The 25803-nt window shown below is 42.2% G+C and overlaps 1 protein-coding gene across 1 annotated transcript in view; it reads right to left on the bottom strand.

Annotated features, from left to right (window-relative positions):
• The window catches only part of CHSY1 (chondroitin sulfate synthase 1), an 89962-nt gene that overhangs the window by 51589 nt on the left and 12570 nt on the right, over positions 1 to 25803 (bottom strand). Inside the window, exon 2 of the mRNA XM_019983174.2 lies at positions 21993 to 22488. Coding sequence (XP_019838733.2) covers positions 21993 to 22488 — 496 coding nt within the window. The remainder of the gene's footprint in view (positions 1 to 21992; positions 22489 to 25803) is intronic.

The following is a 25803-nucleotide window of genomic DNA, read 5'->3' as shown; positions in this document are numbered from 1 at the left end:
TTTTCTCGTAACTGACGGAGGACTAAGGCAGACGTGAAGAGCTTTCTCCTCATATCCCACCCCCTGGTGTGCCACGGGTTTCTACTATGAAGTTACTATTTTTTCTATTCCCTATTCCATTCATTTAAACATGAGTCACCAAGTTCAGTCCACATGGCAAGGGGAGGGAAAGTAAGTTCCACCTCCAGGAGGGAAGGTTATCAAATAATCTGTGACTGTTAAACCCACCATGCATGTGTGCTAAGTCGCTTCAGTCGTGTCCAACTCTTGGCAACCCTATAGATCATAGCCCGTCAGACTCTGTTCATTGGATTCTCCAGGCAAGAATACTGGAGTGGGTTGCCATGCCCTCCTCCAGGGGATCTTTCCGACACAGATGTCGAACCTGAGTCTCCTGTATGGGCCCGAGGGTTCTTTACCACTAGCACCACCTGGGAAGCCCCAAACCACCACAGTGATGAATAAATACTTTGTAACTACTTTTTTAAACTGAAATTTGTTTGATAAACAAATCTCAAGTTATGGTTCACAGCAACTAACAAAGGTTGAGGCTTAAAATAGGGGGAAAAAAAAAGAAGAAGAAAGCTTGAGCCTTGAGAAAGATTTATAACCAGAACACATAGATATTTGTGAAATCAAAAATTGCAGAGACAAATAATGCTATTTTAAAATATCACTGACTTGTAGCTTTAAAGTGTTTGTCCATTTAATCTCTGCCCAAAAGTTCTTTATTTTCATCACTGCATCTAACAGAGATGCATTTACTCAGGATTTACTGCTGACCAGCACTCATCATCACTGACTTTTTTATCTGCCAGACCGCAATTAACATGGCTTAGAAAAGGGAAGAAAGGGAAAAAAAAAAATATATATATATATATATATATATATATAAACCATTAGCCTGCCAAACATAAATGATGAGAGGATATTGTGTGCCAAGTTTGGCTTCCCTACCAACTGGACTGTAATTTCCTTACTGGAAAGGCCAAAGTCTAAACTCCTCTTCCATGCTCTCCACTACCCAGGGCAAAGCTCTCCACAGGGGTTAAAGGAGATGATGCCAATTAATCAAAACAACTAGGTCTCTACTCAGTTTCAAAACTTACTGGCTCAGGAGAAATGTTTTAAGGGTAAATAAATGGCATTGATAGTTCTTAAACATGAAAAAGGAAAACAATTAACAGACGATGGTGGAAGACTAGGAGGATGCGGACTTCCCATCTCTGCACGACTCGGGCGCCTCCCAGGCACTGGCTGTGAAGCACAGACACCTAATGGGATGGGGGGACCCCAGAGCCACTGGGTAGGACGTGGGTGGGGAGGCCAGGGAGGGGACCTGTGCCCCTGAGGGGCAGCTGGGGAGGGGTGTCCACCCCAAGAGGGGCCCACCAGCACGGAGGGTACCAGTGGTGAGGGGAAGACCCTTGGGAGGGCAGAAGACAGCAGAGGAACTTGGTCAGTGTCTCCTCTTCCCACTTGGGTCCCGGGGAGCCTGCTGAGGTCTTGGACCTAATCTTCACCCTCTGAGGCCCTCTTTGGCCCTGTGGGTCCTGAGTCTACGCCCCAAACACATTCTAAACCCTGCCTATACCTAAGTCCTGAGTTGCCTAATCTCCACCTTCTAAGTCAGTTCAGTCTCTCAGTCATGTCTGACTCTTTGTGACCCCATGGACTGCAGCATGCGAGGCCCCCGTTCATCACTAACTCCCAGAGCTTACTCAAACTCATGTCTATTGAGTCGGTGATGCCATCCAACCATCTCATCCTCTGTTGTCCCCTTCTCCTCCTGCCTTCAATCTTTACCAGCATCAGGGTCTTTCCAATGAGTCGGTGCTTCCTATCAGGTGGCACAAGTACCGGAGCTTCAGCTTCAGCATCAGTCCTTCCAGTGAATATTCAGGGTTGACTTCATTGAGGATTGACGGGTTTGATCTCCTTGCTGTCCAAGGGACCAAGAAGAGTTTCTCTAGCACCACAGTTTGAAAGTATCAATTTTCCGGCACTCAGCCTTCTTTATGGCCCAACTCTCACATCCATACATGATTAATGGAAAAACCATAGCTTTGACTATTTGGACCTTTGTTGGCAAAGTGATGTCTCTGCTTTTAAATATGCTGTCTAGGTTCTTCATAGCTTTCTTCCAAGGAACAAGTGTCTTTTAATTTCACAGCTGCAGTCACCATCTGCAGTGATTATGGAGCCCAAGAAAATAAAGTCTGTCACTGTTTCCCCATCTATTTGCCATGAAATGATGGGACCAGATATCACAATCTTCATTTTTTGAATTTTGAGTCTTAAGCTGGCTTTTTTTTTTTTTTTTTTCACTCTCCTCTTTCACTTTCATCAAAAGGCTCTTCAGTTCCTCTTCACTTTCTGCCATTAGGGTGGTGTCATCTACATATCTGAGGTTATTGATATTTCTCCTGGCAATCTTGATTCCAGCTTGTGCTTCATCCAGCCTGGCATTTCACACGATGTCCTCTGCATATAAGTTAAATGAGCAAGGGTGACAATATACCCCCTTGAGGTACCCCTTTCTCAATTTTGAACCAGTCCAGTGAATTGTTCCATGTCCCGTTCTAACTGTTGCTTCTTGACCTACCTGCATACATGCTTCTCAGGAGGCAGGTAAAGTGGTCTGGTATACCTATCACTTAATGAATTTTCCAGTTTGTTGTGATCCACACAAAGGATTTAGCATAGTCAACGAAGCAGAAGTAGATTGTTTTTCTGGAATTCTCTTGCTTTTTCTGAACCAATGAATGCTGGCAATTTGATCTCTGGTTCCTCTGCCTTTTCTAAATCCAGCTTGAACATCTGGAAGTTCACGATTAACATATTATTGAAGCCTAGCTTGGATTTTGAACGTTACCTTGCTAGCATGTGAAATGAACACAGTTGTGTGGTAGTTTGAGTACTCTCTGCAATTGTCCTTCTTTGGGATTGGAATGAAAACTGAGTTTTTCCAGTCCTGTGGCCACTGCTGAGTTTTCTAAATTTGCTGGCATATGAGTCCAACACTTTAACAGCATCATTTTTTAAGGATTTGAAATAGCTCAACTAGAATTCCATCACCTCCACTAGCTTTGTTCTTAGTAATGATTCCTAAGGCCCACTTGAGTTCACACTCCAGGATGTCTGGCTCTAGGAGAGTGACCACACCATCATGGTTATCCAGGTCATTAAGATCTTTTTGTGTATAGCTCTTCTGTGTATTCTTGCCATCTCATCTTAGTATCTTCTGCTTCTGTTAGGTTCATACCATTTCTGTCCTTTATTGTACTCATCTTTGCATGAAATGTTCTCTTGGTATCTAATTTTCTTGAAGAGATCTCTAGTCTTTCCCATTCTATTGCTTTCCTCTATTTCTTTGCATTGTTCACTTAAGAAGGCTTTCTTACCTCTCCTTACTATTCTTTGGAACTCTGCATTCAGATGAGTATACATTTCCTTTTCTCCTTTGCCTTTCATTTCTCTTCTTTTCTCAGCTACTCTAAGACCCCCTACAGCAAAGGCCTTTCTGGCCTTTCTTTTTTGGGGTTGTGGTTCTGTTTTACCTTGTTGTTTCATTTATATTTTTATTTCTAATAATTTTTTTCACTTTTACTCCTTACACTTTGTTATTGCTAGGTTACTTCTGGCTTGTTTCCCCTGCCCCCTTTTCCTTTTTTCTGCTGTTCGTCTGTTTTACCTTGCTGTAGTCGATTCACTTACATTTTTACTTTTCCTAATATATTTTTAAGTTTTACAACTTTATTTTGTTTTCTGTTCTTTTGTTATTGTACTGTCCTTTCTTTTCTTTTGCCACATCATGCAGCTTGTAGGATCTTGGTCCCCAGGCTGGGGGTCAGGCTTGAGCTCCTGTGGTGAGGATGCCAAGTCCAAACCACTGAGCTAACAGAATCTCAAACCCCCTGGAATATTAATCAGAGTGAGGTCCCATCTAGGTACCGAGACCTGGCTGTACCAAACTGGCTGCAAACGCCAGTGTTAGAAACGTCATGGCAAACAACCCTAACCCATCAAAAAAGAGAGACAACCAAGAAGTATGCTACAGACAAAGGAGCAAGGTAAAAACCAACAAGACCAAATAGATGAAGAGCAAACAGGCAACCTACCTCAAATAGAGTTCAGAGTAATGACAGTAAAAATGATACAAAATCTTGGAACAGAATGGAGGCAAGAATTGAGAAAATACAAGAAATGTTTAACAAGGACCTCGAAGAACTAAAGAACAAAGAGAGATGAACAACATAAAACCTGAAATGAAAAACACGAGGAGGAACCAACAGCAGAATAACTGATGCAGAAGGGCAAATAAGTGAGCTGGAAGACAGAATGGTGGGAATAACTACCAAGGAGCAGAATAAAGAGACAAGAACGGAGGACGCTCTCAGAGATCTCTGGGACAACATTAAACGTATCAATATTCAAATTATAGGGGTCCTACAAGAATAAAACAAAAAAAACCAGCTTTAAGAAAATATTTTAAGAGATTATAGTTGAAAATTTCCCTAACATCAGAAAGGAAATAGTTACTCACTTTCAGGAAGTGCAGAGAGTCCCATATAGGATAAACTCTAGGAGAAACACATCAAGACATACTTTAATCAAACTAACAAAAATTAAATTCAAAGAAAAATATTATAGGCAGCAAGAGAAAAGCAACAAACAATATACAAAGGAATCTCAGTAAGGCTGTCAGCTGATTTTTCAGTAGAAACTCGGCAGGCCAGAAAGGAGTGGCAGGACACGTTTAAAGCGATGAAAGGGAAAAACCCACAACCCAGATGCGTTGATCCTAAGATCTGATAGAGAAATCACACGGTTTACAGACAAGCAATGTAATTACCACTTACCACTGCAACAAAATGAGTAAAATACCTAGGACTAAATCTACCTAAGGAGGCCAAAGACCTGTACTCAGAAATCTATAAAACACTGAAAGAAATCAAAGAGGCCACAAACAGATGAAGAGATATGCCATGCTCCTGGATTGGAAGAATCAACATTTTGAAAATTACCATATTATCCAAAGCAATCTACAGGCTCAATGCAATTCCTATTAAATCAACAACACCAGTTTCGACAGAATTAGAACAAAAAAATCTTAAAATTTGTATGGAAACACAAAAGACACTGAATAACCAAAGCAATCTTGAGAAAGAAAAACAAAGCTGGAGGAACCAGGCTCCCCAGCATCAGATTATAACACAAAGCTACAGTAATCAACAGTATGGTACTGGCACAAAAACAGAAATACAGATGACAGTACAGGTTAGAAAGCCCAGAGATAAACCCACACACCAACAGTCACTTAATCTGACAAAGGAGGCAAGAATATATAATGAAGAAAAGACAACCTCTTCAATACAGGGAGATGGGAAAACTGGACAACTACATGTAAAAGAATGAAACTAGGGCACTACCTAACTCCATACACAAAAATAAGCTCAAGATAGATTAAAGACCTAAAGGGAAGACTGGACACTATGGAACTTTTAGAGGAACACATAGGAAAAACACTCTTTGACATAAATCACAGCAAGGTCTTTTATGACCCATCTCCTAGATTAATGAAAATAAAAAAAATAAGCAATGGAATCTAATTAAACTCAAAAGTTTTTGCATAGCAGAGGAAACCATAACCGTATGAGGAGATAATAACCCACAAAATGGGAGAAAATATTTTCAAAGTAGTGGACAAAGGATTAATTTCCAAAATATACAAACAGGTAATGCAGCTTAATGTAAAACAAACAAACAAACAAACAGCCCAACCAAAAAGTGAGCAGAAGACCTAAATATACGTTTCACTGAAGAAGACATACAGATGGCCAAGAAGCACATGAAAAAAGATGTTCAACGTCGGTCATTATTAGAGAAATGCAAATCAAAACTACCATGAAGTTAACACCTCACACCAACCAGAATGGCCATCATCAAAAAATCCACAAACAACAAATGCTGGAGAGGGTGTGGAGAGAAAGGAACCCTCTTGGACTGTTGGGGGGAATGTAAATGGATACAGCCACTGTGGAAAACACTATGAAGGTTTCTTAAAAAACTAAAAACAGAACTACCATATGATCCAGCAATCCTGCTGCTAGGCATATACCCTGAGAAAACCATAATTCAAAAAGACACACGTAACCCAATGTTCACTGGAATATTACTCAACCAGAAAAATAAATGAAATTGGGTCATCTGTGGAGATTTGGATGGATCTAGAATCTATCATACAGAGTGAAGTAAGTCAGAAAAAAACCCCAAATATCATATATTAACACATATATGTGGGACTCTTTGTGATCGCATGAACTACAACCCGCCAGGCTCCTCTGTCCATGGGATTCTCCAGGCAAGAATCCTGGAGAGGATAGCCATTCCCTCCTCCAGGGGATCTTCCTGATGCAGGAAAGAACCCAGGTCCCCTGCATTGTAGGCGGATGCTTTACTGTCGGAGCCACCAGGGAAGCCCCCCAAAGTGGTACAGAGGAACCTGCTAGTGTGGCAGGAACAGAAACACAGATGCAGAGAACAAACACGAGAAAGTGGCGGGGGCAGGGGCAATGGGAGTGGGGTGACCGGGGAGATTCCCGGAACTGACAGCTTTAGAAACCTTTGCTGTTGCCACCCGGAGACCTCACCCGGACGTGACAAGACAGCTTCCTAACTGCTCCCAACAGTCCGGAGACCCAGCCATCTTCAGAGAAGCTGGTGGCCCAGACCGGGCAAGCCCCCTCCACACTGTCCCCCAAGTCATCTTGCCTCATCCTAACTGTTCCACAGGCCCGCCACATTTTCCTGTGTGGTTTACACTATTTGCTCTGGTTTACTGATGGCTTATTAGTAGTAGTATTAGGTAATGAAGCATTTTTCACATAGATTAGTCCATTTTCACATGGTGATAGTAAGTTTCACAGCTCATTTTACAATGGCTTGTAAAGCACTTTGAATACTGAGATAATTTAGAAGATAGACTGTCAGTTTATTACAAGAATTGGGGTGATGACCTTTATGATCTCAATCTTCTCGACTATACAGGAAATGCTCTTCTGCTGTACTGTAAGATAAAGAAAAGGATGCATGGAGCCCATCTCCTGATAATGTTGCTAGGAGCCCTTTCCTGTCAACTGAACATTAAGTTAAATATGCCTTGTTATGAGTTCCCAGTAAGAAAGGTGGTTAATATATAAAGCCTGCTGCTGCTGCTGCTAAGTGGCTTCAGTCGTGTCCGACTCTGTGCGACCCCATAGACGGCAGCCCCTCAGGCTCCCTCGTCCCTGGGATTCTCCAGGCAAGAACACTGGAGTGGGTTGCCATTTCCTTCTCCAATGTATGAAAGTGAAAAGTGGAAGAAGTCGCTGAGTCTTGTCCGACTCTTAGCAACCTCATGGACTGCGGCCCACCAGGCTCCTCCATCCATGGGATTTTCCAGGCAAGAGTGCTGGAGTGGGGTGCCATTGTCTTCTCTGATATAAAGCCCAGAATACCTTTAACACACTCCTACCAAATATGAACCTCATGAAGACGTATCTATTTGCCTTAGACCCACACCTCACAACCACAAGACTCTGCTATATCAAACACTGAAACCGTTTCAGAAGTGTTTAAGTACCTATAGGAGGTTTCATCTTGCCACAAAGATAATTGCAGGTCCAAAGCAATGGACTTCTTCATTTTAGGTAAACTGTGATTTGTTCCATCAGAACAGTATTCTCAAAATTATAAAAGAAAACAGAGATTCCAAGAAAACACTGTTATTACAAAGTGTTAGTTGTTTAGTCGTGTCTGACTCTTTGTGACCCCATCAACTGTAGCCCACCAGACTCCTCTCCCTGGGATTTTCCTGGCAAGGATACCGGAGTGGGTTGCCATTTTCTCCTCCAGAGGATCTTCCTGATCTGGGGATCTCCTGAACCCACATCTCCTGCATTTGCAGGCAGATTCTTTACCACTGAGCCACCTGGGTACATGCATGCTAAGTCGCTTCAGTCATGTCGACTCTGTTACACCGTGGACCACAGCCTGCAAGGCTCCTCTGTCCATGTGATTTCCCCGGCAAGAACACTGGACTGGGTTGCCATGCCCTCCTCCAGGGGATCTTCAGGACTCAGGGACTGAACCTGCATCTCTCACGACTCCTGCACGAGCAGGCAGGCTCTTCACACTCGTGCCACCTTGGAAGCCCTCACAAAGACATATGCCCCCCAGATTTTTTCAGACACTTTTTTCAGGACTCTGAACATTAGTCAAAGGTCTGCAGTAATTCAGGAAGCATTTCTACAAGAATAACTGAAATTTTGGTAAGAACAGTGGGTTTTGTGACATCATAACTTGCCCTATTTCCTTTCCCAGAGTCCTAGCAATGTGTTAAATTTGAAAATCACTAGCTCACCGTCACGGTGAAAACCAGCGGCCTGGCAGCCACGGAAGGAGGCAGGATGGGGCTGCACGTCCTTCACAGCCCCATTCCCAGAGAACCATTGTCACCCGACCTGCCCAGTGGTGCCTGAGGAGACCGCACTTGTAAGAACGTCTTTTCTGTTTTCGGTTGTGCTGGGTGCGGGCTCTCTCCAGCGGCACTGAGCGGGGCTCTTCTTCGTGGTGGCGCACGGGCCTCCCACTGCGGCAGCGCCCGGCACTCCGCCCGAACCACCCCAAGGAATACTGAAGTCTTTCACACCGAAATGGAGAGATACTGGGCAGTAACACAGATACACACGAATAAGAAGTCCACGAAGAGTAACCATATAGCTAAATACAAAAAATACTATAAATGCATTTTTAAAAATTCTAAGTCTTTCTTTCTCTATCGTGATTTAAAAGACAATTGCATAAAGCAATAATTATAAATGCACCTCAATGGGCATACATAATTATACAGATATATACTTTCCATATAATAACAGCATGAAGGACTGAGGGAAGAATTAGGTATACAGAAGCAAAGATTTTGTATGTTACTGCTATTAAGCTGGAATTAATTTGACCAAGGTTTTTATCAGTTAATACGTTAATTTTAACACTGAGTGACTTCTAAGAAAATAACAAAAAATAAAAAAAAGAAATGACAAGAGTGAAAATGTATAGAAAATGTGTATTTAACACAAAACAAAGTGGCAAGGAGGAACAAAAAAAAGACATGACATATAAAAAACAGCAAAATGAGAGACATAAATCCTCAGTTCAGTCAGTTCAGTCACTCAGTCGTGTCTGACTCTCTGCAACTCCATGGACTGCAGCACGCCAAGACTCCCTGTCCATCTCCAACTCCCGGAGTTTACTCAAACTCACATCCATTGAGTTGCTGATGCCATCCAACCATCTCATCCTCTGTTGTCCCCGTCTCCTCCCGCCTTCGATCTTTCCCAGCATCAGGGTCTTTTCAAATGAGTCAGCTCTTCGCATCAGGTGGCCAAAGTATTGGAGTTTCAATGCCTCAGCATCAGTCCTTCCAATGAATATTCAGGACTGATTTCCTTTAGGATGGACTGGTTGGATCTCTTTGCAGCTCAAGGGGCTCTCAAGAGTCTTCTTCAACATCACAGTTCAAAAGCATCAGTTCTTCAGGACTCAGCTTTCTTTATAGTCCAACTCTCACATCCATACATGACTACTGGAAAAATCATAGCCTTCACTAGACGGACCTTTGTTGGCAAAGTAATGTCTCTGCTTTTTAATATGCTGTCTAGGTTGGTCATAACTTTTCTTCCAAGGAGCAAGCATCTTTTAATTTCATGGCTGCAGTCACCATCTGCAGTGTTTTAGAGCCCCCCCCAAAATAGTGTCACTGTTACTGTTGTTTCCCCATCTATTTCCCATGAAGTGATGGGACCAGATGCCATGATCTTAGTTTTCTGAATGTTGAGCTTTAAGCCAACTTTTTCACTCTCCTCTTTCACCTTCACTCAAAAGGTTCTTTATTCTTTTTCACTTTCTGCCATAAGGGTGGTGTTATCTGTATCTCTAAGGTTACTGATATTTCTCCTGGCAATCTTGATTCCAGCTTGTGCTTCATCCAGCCCAGCATTTCACATTTCACATATACTCTGCATATAAGTTAAATAAGCAGGGTGACCATTTACAGCTTTCATGTACTCCTTTTCCGATTCGGAACCAGTCTATTGTTCCATGTCCAGTTTTAACTGTTGCTTCTTGACCTGCATACTGATTTCTCAGGAGGCAGGTCAGGTGGTCTGGTATTCCCATCTCTTTAAAAATTTTCCAGTTTGTTGTGATTCACACAGTCAAAAGCTTTGGCGTAGTCAATAAAGCAGAAGCAGATGTTCTTCTGAACTCTCTTGCTTTTTCAATGATCCAAAGGATGTTGACAATCTGATTTCTGGTTCCTCTGACTTTTCTAAATCTGGTTTTAACATCTGGAAGTTCACAGTTCACATACTGTTGAAGCCTGGCTTAGAGAATTTTGAGCATTACTTTGATAGTGTGCGAGATGTGTGCAATTGTGCAGTAGTTCACTGTATCAGTAATATTAAATATAAAGAGGTTAAACACTTTAATCAAAAAGCAGAATGGCAAAATGTGTTAAAAAATGATCTAACTATATGGTTTCTACTAGATACACTCTGTTTTTTTAAACTTTTATTTTGTATGGGGTCTAGCCAATTAACACTCTTGTGATAGTTCCAGGTGTACAGCAAAGGGACTCAGCCATACATACATAAGTATCCATCCTCCCGGAAAACTCCCCTTCCATCCAGGCTGCCATGTAACACTGAGCAGAGTTCTGTGTGCTATGTAGTAGTCCCTGTCAGTTATCCATTTAAAATATAGTAGTCTGTCTATATCTGTCCATGTCCAATCCCAAACTCTCTAACCACCCCTTCTCCCTATCCTTCCGTTGGCTAACCATAAAGGAGATATACTTTAGAGTCAAAGACTCAAACAGGATGAAAGAGCAAGGATGGAACAAAAGGTACCATGCAAAAGAGATGGAGTGGTTATACTAACATCAGATAAGACTTTTAGATGGTGGAGTAGAAGGACCTGCGCTCATCTAACTCCAAAATTACAACTTGCTGCTTAACAACCTTTGACAGGAGAATGTTGGATCCCACCAAAAAAAGATACCCCACAAAGGGCAATGGAGAAGCCCCTGCAAGATGGAAGGAAGGGCGAACTCGCATTTAGAATCACACCCCATACCCACCAGAGATGCTCAGAGGACAAACAAAATCTTGTGCACACCAGGAACCAGAGACCTCACAGAGACTGAGCCAGACCTGCCTTTGAGTGTTTGAGTGTCTCCTACGGAGGTACAGGTCAGCAGTGGCCTGCCGCAGGGGCAGGGGCTCTGGGTGCAGGAGACCTGGGTCACAGCATGTGGCATAAGCCCTTTTGGAGGAGGTCGCCACTAACGCGACCACAGAGCCACCGAGCAGATGACCCACAAACTGCAGAACAATTATACCAAATAAATTCTAGGACACACAGCAGATTTCCCAACCTGGGGATCTGGCAAAGGGACTGAGAACCCCCAGGGAATTTGACTTGGAGGCCAATGGGTTTTGATTACAGAACTTGCACAGGACTGGGGAAGTAGACTCTTGGAGGGCACAAACAAAACCTTGTGCACACCAGGACCAGGAGAAAGGGGCAGTGAGCCCATAAGAGACTTGCGCGTGAGTGTCCAGGAGTCTCTGGTGGAGGCATGGGTTGGTGGGGGCCTGCTGCGGGCTGGGGGCACTGACTGCGGCAGTGCCTCCCGGGATCTTTGGAAGGAGGTTGCCCTATCTTCATCACCTCCACCACAGTTTAGTCTCAGGTCAAACAACAGGGAGGGAACACAGCCCATCAACAGAAAATTGGATTAAAGATCTACTGAGCATGGCCCACCCATCAGAACAAGACCCAGTTTCCCCCTCAGTCAGTCTCTCCCATCAGGAACCTCTCCCATAAGCCTCTAATCCTTCTCCATCAGAGGGCAGACAGAATGAAAACCACAAAAACAGAAAACTAACCAAACTGATCACATGGACGACAGCACTGTCTAACTCAGTGAAACTACAAGCCATGCCTTGTAGGGCTACCCAAGACGGATGGGTCACGGTGGAGAGCTCTGACAAAATGTGGTCCACAGGAGAAGGGAATGGTAAACCACTTCAGTATTTTTGCTTTGAGAATCCCAAGAACAGTATGAAAAGGCAAAAAGATATGACTCTGAAAGATGAACTCCCCAGGTTGGTAGGTGCCAAATATGCTACTGGAGAAGAGTGGAGAAATAACTCTAGAAAGAATGGAGAGATGGAGCCAAAGCAAAAACAACGCCCAGCTGTGGATGTGACTGGTGATGGAAGTAAAGTCTGATGCTGTAAAGAGCAATATGGCTTAGGAATGTTAGTCCTAGAATGTTAGGTCCACGAATCAAGGTAAATTGGAAGTGGTCAAAGAGGAGATGGCAAGAGTGAACATTCACATTTTAGGAATCAGTGAAGTAAAATGGACTGGAATGGGTGAATTTAATTCAGATGACAATTGTATCTACTACTGTGGGCAAGAAACCCTTAGAATAAATGCAGTGGCCCTCAAAGTCAACAAAAGAGTCCAAAATGCAGTACTTGGATGCAACTTCAAAAATGACAAAATGATCTCTGTTCGTTTACAAGGCAAATCATTCAATGTCACAGTAATCCAAGTCTATGCCCCAACCAGCAATGCTGATGAAGCTGAAGTTGAACGGTTATATGAAGAACTACAACTAACATCCCAAAAACATGTCCTTTTCATCGTAAAGGACTGTAATCCAAAAGTTGGAAATCAAAAGATACCTGGAGTAACAGGCAAATCTGACCTTGGAGTACAAAATGAAGCAGGGCAAAGGCTGACCATTTTGCCAAGAGAATGCAGTGGTCATAGCAAACACCCTCTTACAACAACACAAGAGAAAACTCTACACATGGACATCACCAGATGGTCAATACCGAAATCAGACTAATATGTTTTTTGCAGCCAAAGATGAAGAAGCTCTATAAAGTCAGCAAAAACAAGACCAGAAGCTGACTGTGGCTTAGATCATGAACTCCTTATTGCCAAATTCAGACTTAAGTTGAAGAAAGTAGGGAAAACCACTAGACCATGAAGGTATGACCTAAATCAAATCCCTTGTGATTATACAGCGGAAATGAGAAATAGATTCAAGGGATTAGATCTGATAGAGCGCTTGAAGAACTACGGACGGAGGTTCGTGACATTGTACAGGAGGCAGTGATCAAGACCATCCCCAAGAAAAAAAAATGCCAAAAGGCAGAATGGTTGTCTGAGGAGGCCTTACAGATAGACAGCTGAGAAAAGGAGAGAAGTGAAAGGCAAAGGAGAAAAGGAAAGATACACCCATTTCGATGCAGAGTTCCAAAGAACAGCAAGGAGAGATAATAAAGCCTTCCTCAGTGATCAATGCAAAGGAATAGAGGAAAACAACAGAAAGGGAAAGACTAGAGATCTCTTCAAAAAAATTAAAGATACCAAGGGAACATTTCATGCAAAGATGGGCCACAATAAAAGACAGAAATGGTATGAACCTAACACAAGCAGAAGATATTAAGAAGAGGTGGCAACAATACATGGAAGAACTATACAAAAAAGGTCATCATGACCTGGATAACCACAATGATGTGATCACTCACCTAAAGCCAGACATCCTGGAATGTGAAGTCAAGTGGGCTTTAGGAAGCATCACTACAAACAAAGCTAGTGGAGGTGATGAAACTCCAGTTGAGCTATCTCAAATGATAAAAAATGATGCTGTTAAAGTGCTACACTCAATATGCCAGCAAATTGGGAAAACTCAGCAGTAGCCATGGGTCTGGAAAAGGTCAGTTTTCATTCCAATCCCAAAGAAAGGCAGTGCCAAAGAATGCTCAAACTACAGCACAATTGCACTCATTTTACACGCTAGCAAAATAATGCTCAAAATTCTCCAACTCAGACTTCAACAGTATGTGAACTATGAACTTCCAAATGTTCAAGCTGGATTTAGAAAAGGCAGAGAAATGAGAGATCAAATTGCCAACATCCACTGGATCACTGAAAAAGCAAGGGAGTTCCAGAAAAACATCTACTTCTTTATTGTGGATCATAACAAACTGTGGAAAATTCTTCAAAAGATAGGAATACTAGACCACCTTCCTTGCCTCCTGAGAAATCTGCATGCAGGTCAAGAAACAACAGTTAGAACCAGACATGGAACATGATTTGTTCCAAATTGGGAAAGGAGTAAATCAAGGCTGTATGTGGTCACCCTGCTTATTTAACTTATATGCAGAGTACATCACGCAAAATGCAGGGCTGGATGAAGCACAAGCTGGAATCAGGATCGCCCGGGAGAAATATCAATAACCTCTGACACACAGATGATACCATCCTTATGGTAGAAAGTGAAGAACTAAGGAGCCTCTTGATGAAAGTGAAAGAGGAGAGTGAAAAAGTTGGCTTAAAACTCAACATTCCGAAAACTAAGATCATGGCATCTGGTCCCATCACTTCATGTCAAACAGATGGGGAAACAATGGAAACAGTGACAGACTTTATTTTTGGGGGCTCCAAAATCAGTGCAGATGGTGACCGCAGCCATGAAATTAAAAGATGCTTACTCCTTGGAAGGAAAGTTATGACCAACCTAGACAGCATATTAAAAAGCAGAGGCATTACTTTGCCGACAGAGGTCCGTCTAGTCAAAGCTATGGTTTTTCCAGTAGTCATGTATGGATGTGAGAGTTGGACTGCGACGAAAGCTGAGCACCAAAGAATTGATGCTTTTGAACTGTGGTGCTAGAGAAGACTCCTGAGAGTCCCTTGGAGTGCAAGGAGATCAAACCAGTCAATCGTAAAGGAAATCAGTCCTGAATATTCATTGGAAGGACTGACAGTGAAGCTCTAAAACTTTGGCCACGTAATATGTAGACCTGACTCATTTTAAAAGACCCTGATGCTCGAAAGATTGAAGGCAGCAGGAGAAAGGAACAACAAATGATGAGATGGTTTGATGACATGACTAACTCGATGGACTTGAGTTTGAGCAAACCCCGGGAGCTAGTGATGGACAGGGAAGCCTCACGTGCTGCAGTCCATGGTATCAAGAAGAGCTGGAACCAACTGAGGGACTGAACTAAGACAAAAATTGTTACTAAAGATAAAAGAAGAAATTTTATAATGATAAAAGGAGTCATTCATCATGAACATATAAGAGTTATAAACATAAATGCTGCGATTCATGGGGTTGCAGAGAGTCGGACACAACTGAGTGACTGAACTGAACTGAAACATAACTGCACATAACAAGAGAGGCCCAAAATGTATTAGGCAAAAACTGACATAATAAAAGGGAGAAATATAGACAATTCAACAATAATATTGGAGATTTCAATATCTGACTTTCGGTTATGGACAGAAAAACTAGCCAGACAAAGACAGAAACAGACTTGATCAACATAAAAACCAACTAGATTTAACAGACAACAGCCCACACAACAAGAGCAGAATACACATTTTTCTCCAGTGCATGTGGAACATTCTCCAGGGTATACCACATGTGACACCATAAAAAAGATTTAGCAATTTTTAAAAACTGGAAATACAAAGTATGTTTTCCAACCATATTGAATGAAACTAGAAAGAAATCAGTAAGATAATATTTGGTCTCAAGACTATTGTGCAGGTCATAGCTGCATTTTCTTTTATTTTTCACTTCCTTTCATGCCCTTCCCACTTACAACTGACACAGTCCTTATACAGTAGGTGCTCACAGATTAGAAGGTAATCTATTAGGGCTTGGAAACTGAACCACCAAACTGCCAGAACAAAAGAAGAAGACTCAGTAGAAGACCACAGGGGTTCTGCCTCGAAGAAGCAGGCACACTAGTGCTCAGTATTTGAGCATCTAGCCTGTAGAAGCCTGCCTGGTCTTGGGCAGGAAAGGTTAAGGGGCAGCCTAAAGGAACGAGGAAGGCATCCCCATATAACACAAACCAGCTCTACGACAATTAGCATTAAGAAATATTATTTCTTAGGAATAGGAAATTCCTATATAGGAAAAAAACTCAGACTTCTGAGGTAAGGATGTTCAATATTCCTTTAAAAACCAGTCAGACTAACACAGAAGAACTTCTCTTTTCATGTATTTTGCTCTAAACTCCAATCTCCCTTGGTGATACGCCTTTCTAAAAAAGGAACGTCATAGATCTTACCGACAAGGCTATGGTTTTTCCAGTGGTCACGTATGGCGCCGAAGAATCGATGCTTTTGAACTGTGGTGTTGGAGAAGACTCTTGAGAGTCCCTTGGACTGCAAGGAGATCAAACCAGTCCATCCTAAAGGAAATCAGTCCTGGGTGTTCACTGGAAGGACTGATGTTGAAGCTGAAACTCCAATACTTTGGCCACCTGATGTGAAGAGCTGACTCATTTGCAAAGACCCTGATGCTGGGAAAGATTGAGGGCAGGAGGAGAAGGGGACGACAGAGGATGAGATGGTTGGATGGCATCACCAACTCGATGGACATGGGTTTGGGTGGACTCCAGGAGTTGGTGATGGACAGGGAGGCCTGGCGTGCTGCGCAAAAAGTCAGACATGACTGAAAGACTGAACTGAACAGATCTTACCTTTCCCTGTTTTATATTTTTAAAATCAGCATCACAAGGTTGAACACTTCTAAGTTTTTTCCAGCTATTTCATGAACATATATATTTTTATCTCCTTAACTAAAGTCTCTGAGAGAGAAAAAGGCCATTTTTCTTTCATCCTTCTTTGGCAATTTCCTACCAACTTCCCTTAACAAACACTTACCAGTTAACTCAGACATCACCACTGATGGTCTTGGTACACTGCTGCTGCTGCTGCTAAGTCGCTTCAGTCATGTTCAACCTCTGTGCGGGGCAGCCCACCAGGCTCCCCCGTCCCTGGGATTCTCCAGGCAAGAACACTGGAGTGGGTTGCCATTTCCTTCTCCAATGCATGAAAGTGAACAGTGAAAGTGAAGTTGCTCAGTCATGTCCGACCCTTAGCGACCCCATGGACTGCAGCCCACCAGGCTCCCCCGTCCGTGGGATTTGCCAGGCAAGAGTACTGGAGTGGGGTGCCATTGCCTTCTCCACTTGGTATACTGATGTATCCCCAAACAGTTCAGGATGTGCCAAATAACAACCCCTTTGGGTCTGGACAGGGTGGGTAGAGCGTTAAGGATTGGGGTAGCAGGAGCCCTCTGGAGGCAGTTGCCGTGTGCCATGATGTAAAAGACTGGGAAACATTAGGATGCATCAGTGGTTAGAAACACGGCTGGGAAAAACTAGAAATAGCCTGAATGCCATGAAAACGGTAACACTCTTTCTGTATCAAATTGAAAATCTTCCAATCCATGTAAGTGTAGACTAGCAAGATGGGCATAGTATGTAAAGCATGCTGCCATCTGTATAAAAAGGGGAAGATACACAAACGTAACTGCTTATATACAGGACAGAGGAGCCTGGCATGCTGCAGTCCATGGGGTCGTGAGTCAGAAATGACTTAGGGCCTGAACAACAAGAAACAATGCATAGAGTGCAACTGTAAAGGTGGACCACGGTGACTGACTTTCGGGGGAACCCAGTGGCTGGAGATAAAGGTGGGAGGACTTATCTTTGTAAGCCCTTTGCCCGTACGAATTTTGAACCACGTGACAGCATTAACTATTAAAAAGATCTTTAAGTTGCTAAAAACAGGCTTCCCTTGTGGCTCAGCTGGTAAAGAATTCGCCTGCAACGCAGGAGACCTGGGTTTGATCCCTGGGTTGGGAAGATCCCCTGGAGAAGGGAAAAGCTACTCCAGTATTCTGGCCTGGAGAATTCCATGAACCGTATAGTCCATGGGGTCGCAAAGAGTCGGACACGACTGAGCGACTTTCACTTTAAGTTGCTGTATCTATTCCTGTTACTGACTTTCACTGGTAATGATTATTTTCTACCCCAAACACATTCATTATTAGTCCAACACTGAGTTAAAATCATACAAGAAAGATCTGAATGCTGGTTACCCAGCTGTGTCCAGTTTGCCAAAACCCACTGAGCTCTGCACTTAGGTATGATCTATGCACTTTTCCAGAGGCATAACATACACTTCAGTAAGAAATGAAGATGCATGGGTTACTTGGCTCAACTTTCGTTTTTGTCCCTCCTATTAAAAGAGTAGTGTGTGGTATAATATGTCATATATTTGCCTAAATAAATTACTGTTTCGAACTGTTCAATAATGTTTCTTAAGAAAAGAATGTGAGGTAGTGATACTGATCCTATGTGACAAGGGAGAATCAGGCTTGCGAGCTCCTCCTCACTTTCTGACCAGCATTAACAGTCTCAAGGCCCACACTGTGCTGAGAGGTGCTCTCATGGGAGGTTTTAACAAACCTTGAAGAGCATTACTAAAAACCATCTAATGGTTTACTATATTTAAGTCACTTATTTTCAATATGAAAATCATGTTTTGAAAATGCCAAGGTCGTGAAAAACAAAGAAAGAGCCTATGCAAACACCCCAGATTAAAGAGACATGACAATCAAATTTAATGCCTGACCCCAGGATGGAGGCTGTAATGGAGAAGGAGGAGATGTTGCTGGGGCTTTACCGAGTCTACAGACATTATGTTTCATTTACTTAAGCTGTACTGTGGTGGTATAAGAGAATTTGTATATTTGTAGTCAAAATACACTGACACTGTTTAAAGTAAAGGACCACAAAGAAAGCTACCCTTAAATGGTGGCTGAGTATGTCTATGTCTCTGTACTGGAAGGAACGGGGGGCAAGTAGGAATACAAGCAAATGATGGCACAAATGGATAAAACACTAACAGGTTACACTGAGTGTAGGCTTGCATTTTTTTTTTTTAATTCCTGTAATGTTCCTATAAAATTAAAATGACTGCCAAATAAAGTTTTTAAAGTCATGTATTAAGAATCAGCCACTATTAATAGACAAAACAGGGACTTCTCTGGTGGTACAGTGGTTAAGACTTCACGCTTCAAATGCAGGGGGTCACAAGTTCGATCAGGGAACTAAGATCCCCATGTGTTGCATGGCATGGCAAAAAAAAAAAGTCAAAACAAGTGTAGAAATGAATCTGAATTTTGCTTATGACAGTTGCTTCTGAGGAGCCACTTTAATTATGTAAGTGTAATCCCAAGGCGTTACTTGGGACTTGCAAAAAGGAAAAAAAAAAACCTTCTGGCTACGTTTATAACAGTACCTTCCAAGATCCAAAGCTTAACATAGCTGTCTTTAATATAAGACTCCACCTCAATAATTTCTCTTAATGTGAGCCTTAACAGAGAATCTAGATTTTACAGAAAGTTTAATAAAAGTTAATAAAAGTTATTATGGTGAACATAATAATAAATTCTAATGACTTTTCAGGTTAGAACTGCTTAAAGCCCTACATAAAGGGAAAGAGAAAAGAAATCAAAAGTCTAACAAAGTGGTGAATGCCTCAATAGAGTTCTTAAAAATGACAGTGAAAAACTCTACGTGAAAATTAAATTTACAAAGAAATATATATATAAAGTTCCTGTGACCCAAGGAAGGGAAGAACTTCTTAAGACATAAAAAACAGCACAAACCACACAGAGAAAGAATGATGAATTAGACTACACTTAAATTCATAACTTGCATATATTAGAAATCCCATGTTTACAGTGAAAAGACAGGCTACACTGCAGTAAAAGACTGCTGCTGTCGTTCAGCTGCTCAGTCAGGTCCGACTCTTTGGACCCCATGGACTGTGGCCCGCCAGGCTCCTCTGTCCGTGGGATTTCCCAGGCAAGGATACTGGAGCGGGTTGCTGTTTCCTCCTCCAGGGGATCTTTCCAACCCAGGGATCTAAGGCAAGTCTCCTGCACTGGCAGGTAGATTCCCTACCTCTGAGCCTCTGGGGAAGGCCCAGGTAAAAGATATTCTCCCACAGAAGGAAAGTCAGCTGGTATAAGTCTTGTGGAGGCCAAGCCAGCAGTATCTAGAAAAAACTGTCATCAGGCTTTAGAGAAATGCAGAGGAGTGGGGCCTGCATCCAAGGTGACTCAGGAGCTCCTGGGCAGGGACGCGCAGTGACGGGTCACACAAGCAGTGAAGGGAGCTTCCTCCCCAACCAGGCCCTTTTTTAATAAGGTCATTTACCAGACCCAGGAAGTCTAACCAGCAGTTCCAAGTACACAGATGGGGTGGTTCCAGCACCCTCACTTCAGGCCTTACAAAACTTTGGCGCTCACATCGTGAAAAGAAAAACAGCCCCTCAAACTGGCTCCCAAGCCCTACAACCTCAGGATAATACTTCCTCCCTCTATCTCGGCATTAATGTTAGGTCTAAGTTCTTGATAACTCAGTCCACTGAGCGTTGGTGCCTACCTAGCAGCGTGTAAGGTCTAACAGTGCGACAACACTGAGACGGGCTTGCTTAACAGGCGGTGTTAGCGGTCAAGAACCCGCCCACCAACGCAGGAGACAGTTCAATGCCTGCGCTGGGAAGGTCCCCTGGAGGAGGGCATGGCAACCCACTCCGGTACTCTTGCCTGGAGAACCTCATGAAGACAGGAGCCTGGTGCACTACAGCCCGTAGGGTCGCAGAGAGTCACACAGGACGGGAGTGACTTGGCACGCACCTCAAAGGCGGGCCTATCCTCGACATTTCTAGCAAGGAGGCTAGCGCCTCAGCGTTCAGGGGCAGTATAAACCACTCCAAAACACAGAGGGCATGACACATTTTAAACATGATGAAACATGTTCAAGGTAAAACTACTTAATTAAGCATGAGGAAAATGCAAAAATACAGTAGCTGTATTTTGTTTAAAACTCCACGAAATTCCCAAATAGCTTTCCTAGCAGCAAAAATCTGTGAAAACAGAACCTCCCCTCAATCCAGGGAGCAAGAGCTGGTGGATGGAGGGGCACGGGAAGAGACAGAGATGACAGGGTTCACTCAGATGGCATTCTGATTCAAAAGGCATCTTTTGTATTTGGAAACTGCAGGAAGGCTGCTGCCTGTATACTTGAAAGTGTCCACTTAGCTAAAAGTTCAAACAAAAGAAACAGTATGATTAGGAGACATTTCAAAAGACGTCCAGGGAAAAGACAAGTACAGGCAAGAACACCATTTCTTCACATAAGCACTTTAGAAAATTAACTCTGAAGACAGGCTAACAGTTTACATCTGAAGCTGCGTTTCTTTTTCTTGGGCAAAGGTCTAGCAATCCCCTCTGTGCCTCACAACTATCAGTAGTTTATCCATCTAAACACAACACAACCTAAATAATTTTTTCCATTCTGACTAATATCACATCCTGCAACTGCAGGCAAGAGGTGAACATCTGCCAATAAACACAGAAAAGTCAAAAGCTAACTCATATTCTCCAGAACTATTAAAAAGAAAACATCTCCAAGTAGGTTTCCTTCAAAAAATTGCACTTATGTATCAATATAACTCATAAACTGCCTATTCTGAAAGGAAAACTGTATTGCAAACTTCCAGATCTTAGTAACTGTAAGAAAGTCAAGGTTTAAAATAAATGCAAACCCAAATACTGTTGGTTGTTTTACATTATTACTCATTTTATGAATTCAAAACATGTAAGTCTCTAAACTATGCGGTCAGCATGACCAGATGAGAGGCGTCAGGCCTTTGGAAGAAAAAGGCCACTCTCGCAAATCACATCTGCAGAATCAGAAGTCAGAGTAAATGAATCTTCGGGAAAATCATGAAAGTATCACCGTGACCTGTATTAACCCTTTTCTTTGGGTCCCAAACGCCATCATTAACTAAAATTTCAGGACCAAAGTACAAAGGTAAATTTAAAAGCTAAGAGAAAAGGTAATGAGAGAGAACTCAAAAGAACTAAGGTAAAAATATGTAATAACTTAGTACCAATTGTTAAGCGTTAAGAAGGACATTATCACGGTTTCCTATGGTGGCCCAGAACGAACGACAAAACCAACAGCTTTTCCTCTTTTTCTTACCTCGTAAGACCAGACGCACTGCACCCCCGCAAACCTTCGGACGCACCTTCCCACCTCGACGTCCTCGTGGGTCGTATACATTTCCCGGAGGCACTTGCCGATGTGTGGGACCATTCTCCGGAGAACTTCCCGGCTCATGATCACACCAGGCCCCCCCATACAGAAGTTCTCGCCAGGTTCCAGAGCAAGCTTCCCCATTTCTTCCGTGGTGCCCAGTCCCGTCTGCCCAAGAAAGAGGGGTTCACTGCTGTTCAAACTCCTCAGAAAACTCTCCAGACGGTCTCCTTTGATGTAAACATCATCATCTGCTCTCATAAACCATTCGTATTTGTCCAAGTAGTGGTCATGCATGTACTTGAGCATCATGAAAGACTTCTTCTGGGGTGGGTAGGAGTCATCCACGCCCCGCAGTGGTACTACTGGGATCGAGATCGACGTGTCTGAACCCTCACTAGAGAAGAATTCAACTTTCCCAGGAATTGTCTTGGACCACGTCCTGGAATTAAAGTAAACATCAGTGAGAGAACAGTTCATTCCAAGCTTCCCATTTCTATAAATTCCCATATCGACTCATGTTGAATCACTGTACATTCAAAAGGATGATAAAAAGCTACTTGATATGCTTGCTTCTCCTTAACAGAAGCCCACACTACCGGGTACTGCAAAGTTCTAACTTGTTTTCAAAGGAATCCCAACGAAAAAGAATGATGAATATTAAAATATTTCCCAGATAACTATGTTTTGGCTAAGGCTGGAAAATCGAAGTCTAGATATTCAGGTTAATTTTCTGATACTACCGACTCCCCACCTATAAAACCCTCTGCTCTATAAAACAAAAGATTAAAAAATAAAATTGTTCATTCAACACATTTTCTTGGAACGCTCATCAAGTGCCAAGTATGTGCTAGGCCACAGGGATGCAGTGGTGAGCAAAACACAGATCCTCCAGCTGAAGTGCATCTCTCTCCAAGCAGAAGGATGCGAACCAGAGCGGAGGAGGGACTGCTTCCCTTGTGGCAGGGGAACATCAAGGGTGCAGCAGACCCAGGGGCAGGGGCAGTCTTGGGGGAGAGCAGGGGAAGAGTGCAGGGCCTGACAGCCCCCCAGCGATGGGGCCTTTATGCTTTAAAACAGCAGGAAGCCGCTGGAGTCAAGGTGAAGGGCCCTGAGCTCTGGAACACATGCCTTTCATAGGAAACTGCTCATTCCACTGCCAGAGGAAACATTAGGGGTCAATTAAGAGAAAACAGTGACGAATTCTGCTGCCAAACAACAGATTTAAGGCCATCAGATTACATTTTTCCTTATGCTTTCTTTATGCTACATATTAAGAGTTGAAGTAGTCTAGCTACAAAAATACATTTATATACAAACAACTTCTAGAAAAAACATCATAGAGAATAAATGAAACCGTACATTTAGCCTTAATACAGTCAAAAAGCCTAGTTTCCAAATGATGTTCTTTCCAATATAGTCTTATTGTAGGTAACTGTTACAATTATATTTATTATAGTGAAAAACAACTGAAAGATCAACGAAAAACATTTATGCTCTCTGTAGGCTCAGATAATGGTTAGCATTTTTAGCAATAAAATATTTTTAAATTAGCATATGTACATTGGTTTTTAAACATAGTGATATGCACACTTAAAAGACCACAGTATAGCATAAACATAACTTTCATATGCAGTGGGAAGTAAAAAAAAAAAATTGTGTGACTTGCATTCTTGTGATACTTGTTTTTCTGCAGCAGCTACAAATTTCCAGTGTTAACTATGAGATATGCCTATACTGCCAGTTGTAACCACATAATGCCAGCCACTGTAAAATGCATCTTCACTTCAGAGATGCTAAAATGTGAAAACAATGCCCATCTTAGAATGTATATAGTATAGTAGTTGTAACAAGTGCTAAGTCGCGTCAGCTGTGTCCAACTCTTTGCAACCCTATGGACTGCAGCCCACCAGATTCTCCAGGAAAGAATACTGGAGTGGGTTGCCATGCCCTCCTCCAGGGGATCTTTCCAACCCAGGGATCGAACTTGCACCTCTTCTGTCTCCTGCACTGGCATGTTCTTTACCACTAGCGCCACCTGATCATGCTTTTCCCTTAATGCCTATGGATTTAAAATGGACCTATAGGTCTTACGCCAGTTATAGAACCTTAACAAAGAATTTGGCATAAATGAAACCTGACTGGACTACAGAAAATATACCAGGTTACTACATTTTTACAAATGATATGCTACTGAAAAGTATGCAAACATAGCAGGAATGAGGAAATTAATTTAAAGAGAAATCAACCCTCTCATAAAGAAAAAGTCCATTTTAAAATGGGAATGAGCCCCAATCTACACAAAATATAACTCATATATCAGTCCCTGGCATGTAATAGTGTTCAGTAAACACTGCTCAGCCATGTGAAGTAAGTGACTGAAAGATACCTTTGTACATGTGTGGGCATGCTAAAGGGAAGAAACCATTTGTTTCTTATCTTTGAAAAATTTCCAAGAGAGCCACATTAATATTCCTATGTGCACAAAGAAACCAATTTTATCAAAACACAACCAGAATACAATTATTAAGAGGTAAAATCCACATGATACTTGAGTTGAAATATACTACCATTCATGCTACTTCTGAAATGCAATTTAAAGCTAAATAGTCTGTAGTATCTCACAGCTGATTTTAAAAGGGTAATGAATAAAATCAATTTAGCTTTAGCTTCCACCCAAATGCTTCTGTGATTAACAACACAGACCAAGTTCAAAGTAGTACTAAAGTAGTCAATTCCACAAGCCATTAAAATACTAAAGCATCATGGGATTATCTGGAATACAGGGGCTGTAAGACAACGTCCACCTCCACAGGAAAAACCTGCTCTCGAGACACAATATGGTGTGTGATGGCTAAAAGCGTGGACTCAGGATTCAGGCTGCTGGGATGAAAATCCTGCCTTCACTTTGGGCAAAATATTCTGTGGCTCACTATCCTTATCTGTGAACCGGAGATAATAAAAAATATCTGCTTTGTAGGGTTGGGGTGAGGGTTAAGTGGATTATTATATCTAAAAACGCCAGCCTGGCGTGAGATAAGCAAGTATGCAGGTGTGACTCATTAGGGAAGACAAGAGTTTGCAAATAAAATAAGGTACTGAAATAAAAATGAGAGAGAGAGGAAACTGTGGGCTGAATTTAGAATAGTCGGTCTCAAGATTACACCCCAAAGTGAAAGCAGGGAGATAAATGCTGCTTCTCTTGTTTCTGGCTAAAAACCGGACACTTAAGCTATATGACAAGTTCTATCATATTATGAACCTCAAGACAACATCAGGGTGCAAGTCTAAAAAGACTTTAAACTTTAAAAGCGCTCTCACTTAAAACACCACAATCCTTCATACTAAACAGAATAAAAACCCATTTGGTCTGGCTCTGCTTCCCATGGCTGCCCCACAGAGAATACAGAGATGGAAGCCCTAGTGGCACAACCATCAGTGAAGTGATTAACACTTGAACTGTAACCTGAAATGGCGTTAATGTGTCCAGGAAGAGCAAGCAATTAATTTTAAAAACAGACAATCTAATTTCAAACCATCTTTGAAAGCCTCTCTGCAGTTTAAGGTAACACCAACCATTATTATCTTTTCCTCAGGTAGCCCATGGAAAAATCTCATGCTGCCCTTTTGCTTAGATGGCTGGTGATTTGAAGGAAATCTCTCAATATGGAGTTGTTGTAAATCCTTTAATCTCGATAAATTACAATCTTTTAACTTAGGATACCTTTAGCTTAACTAGCTCCATAAAGTTAAAGAG

This window comes from Bos indicus, chromosome 21 (genome assembly GCF_029378745.1).
Source record: "Bos indicus isolate NIAB-ARS_2022 breed Sahiwal x Tharparkar chromosome 21, NIAB-ARS_B.indTharparkar_mat_pri_1.0, whole genome shotgun sequence".
NCBI lineage: Eukaryota > Metazoa > Chordata > Mammalia > Artiodactyla > Bovidae > Bos > Bos indicus.
Note: the sequence above shows the minus strand (reverse complement) of the source record. Positions and strands in the feature narration are given on the sequence as shown.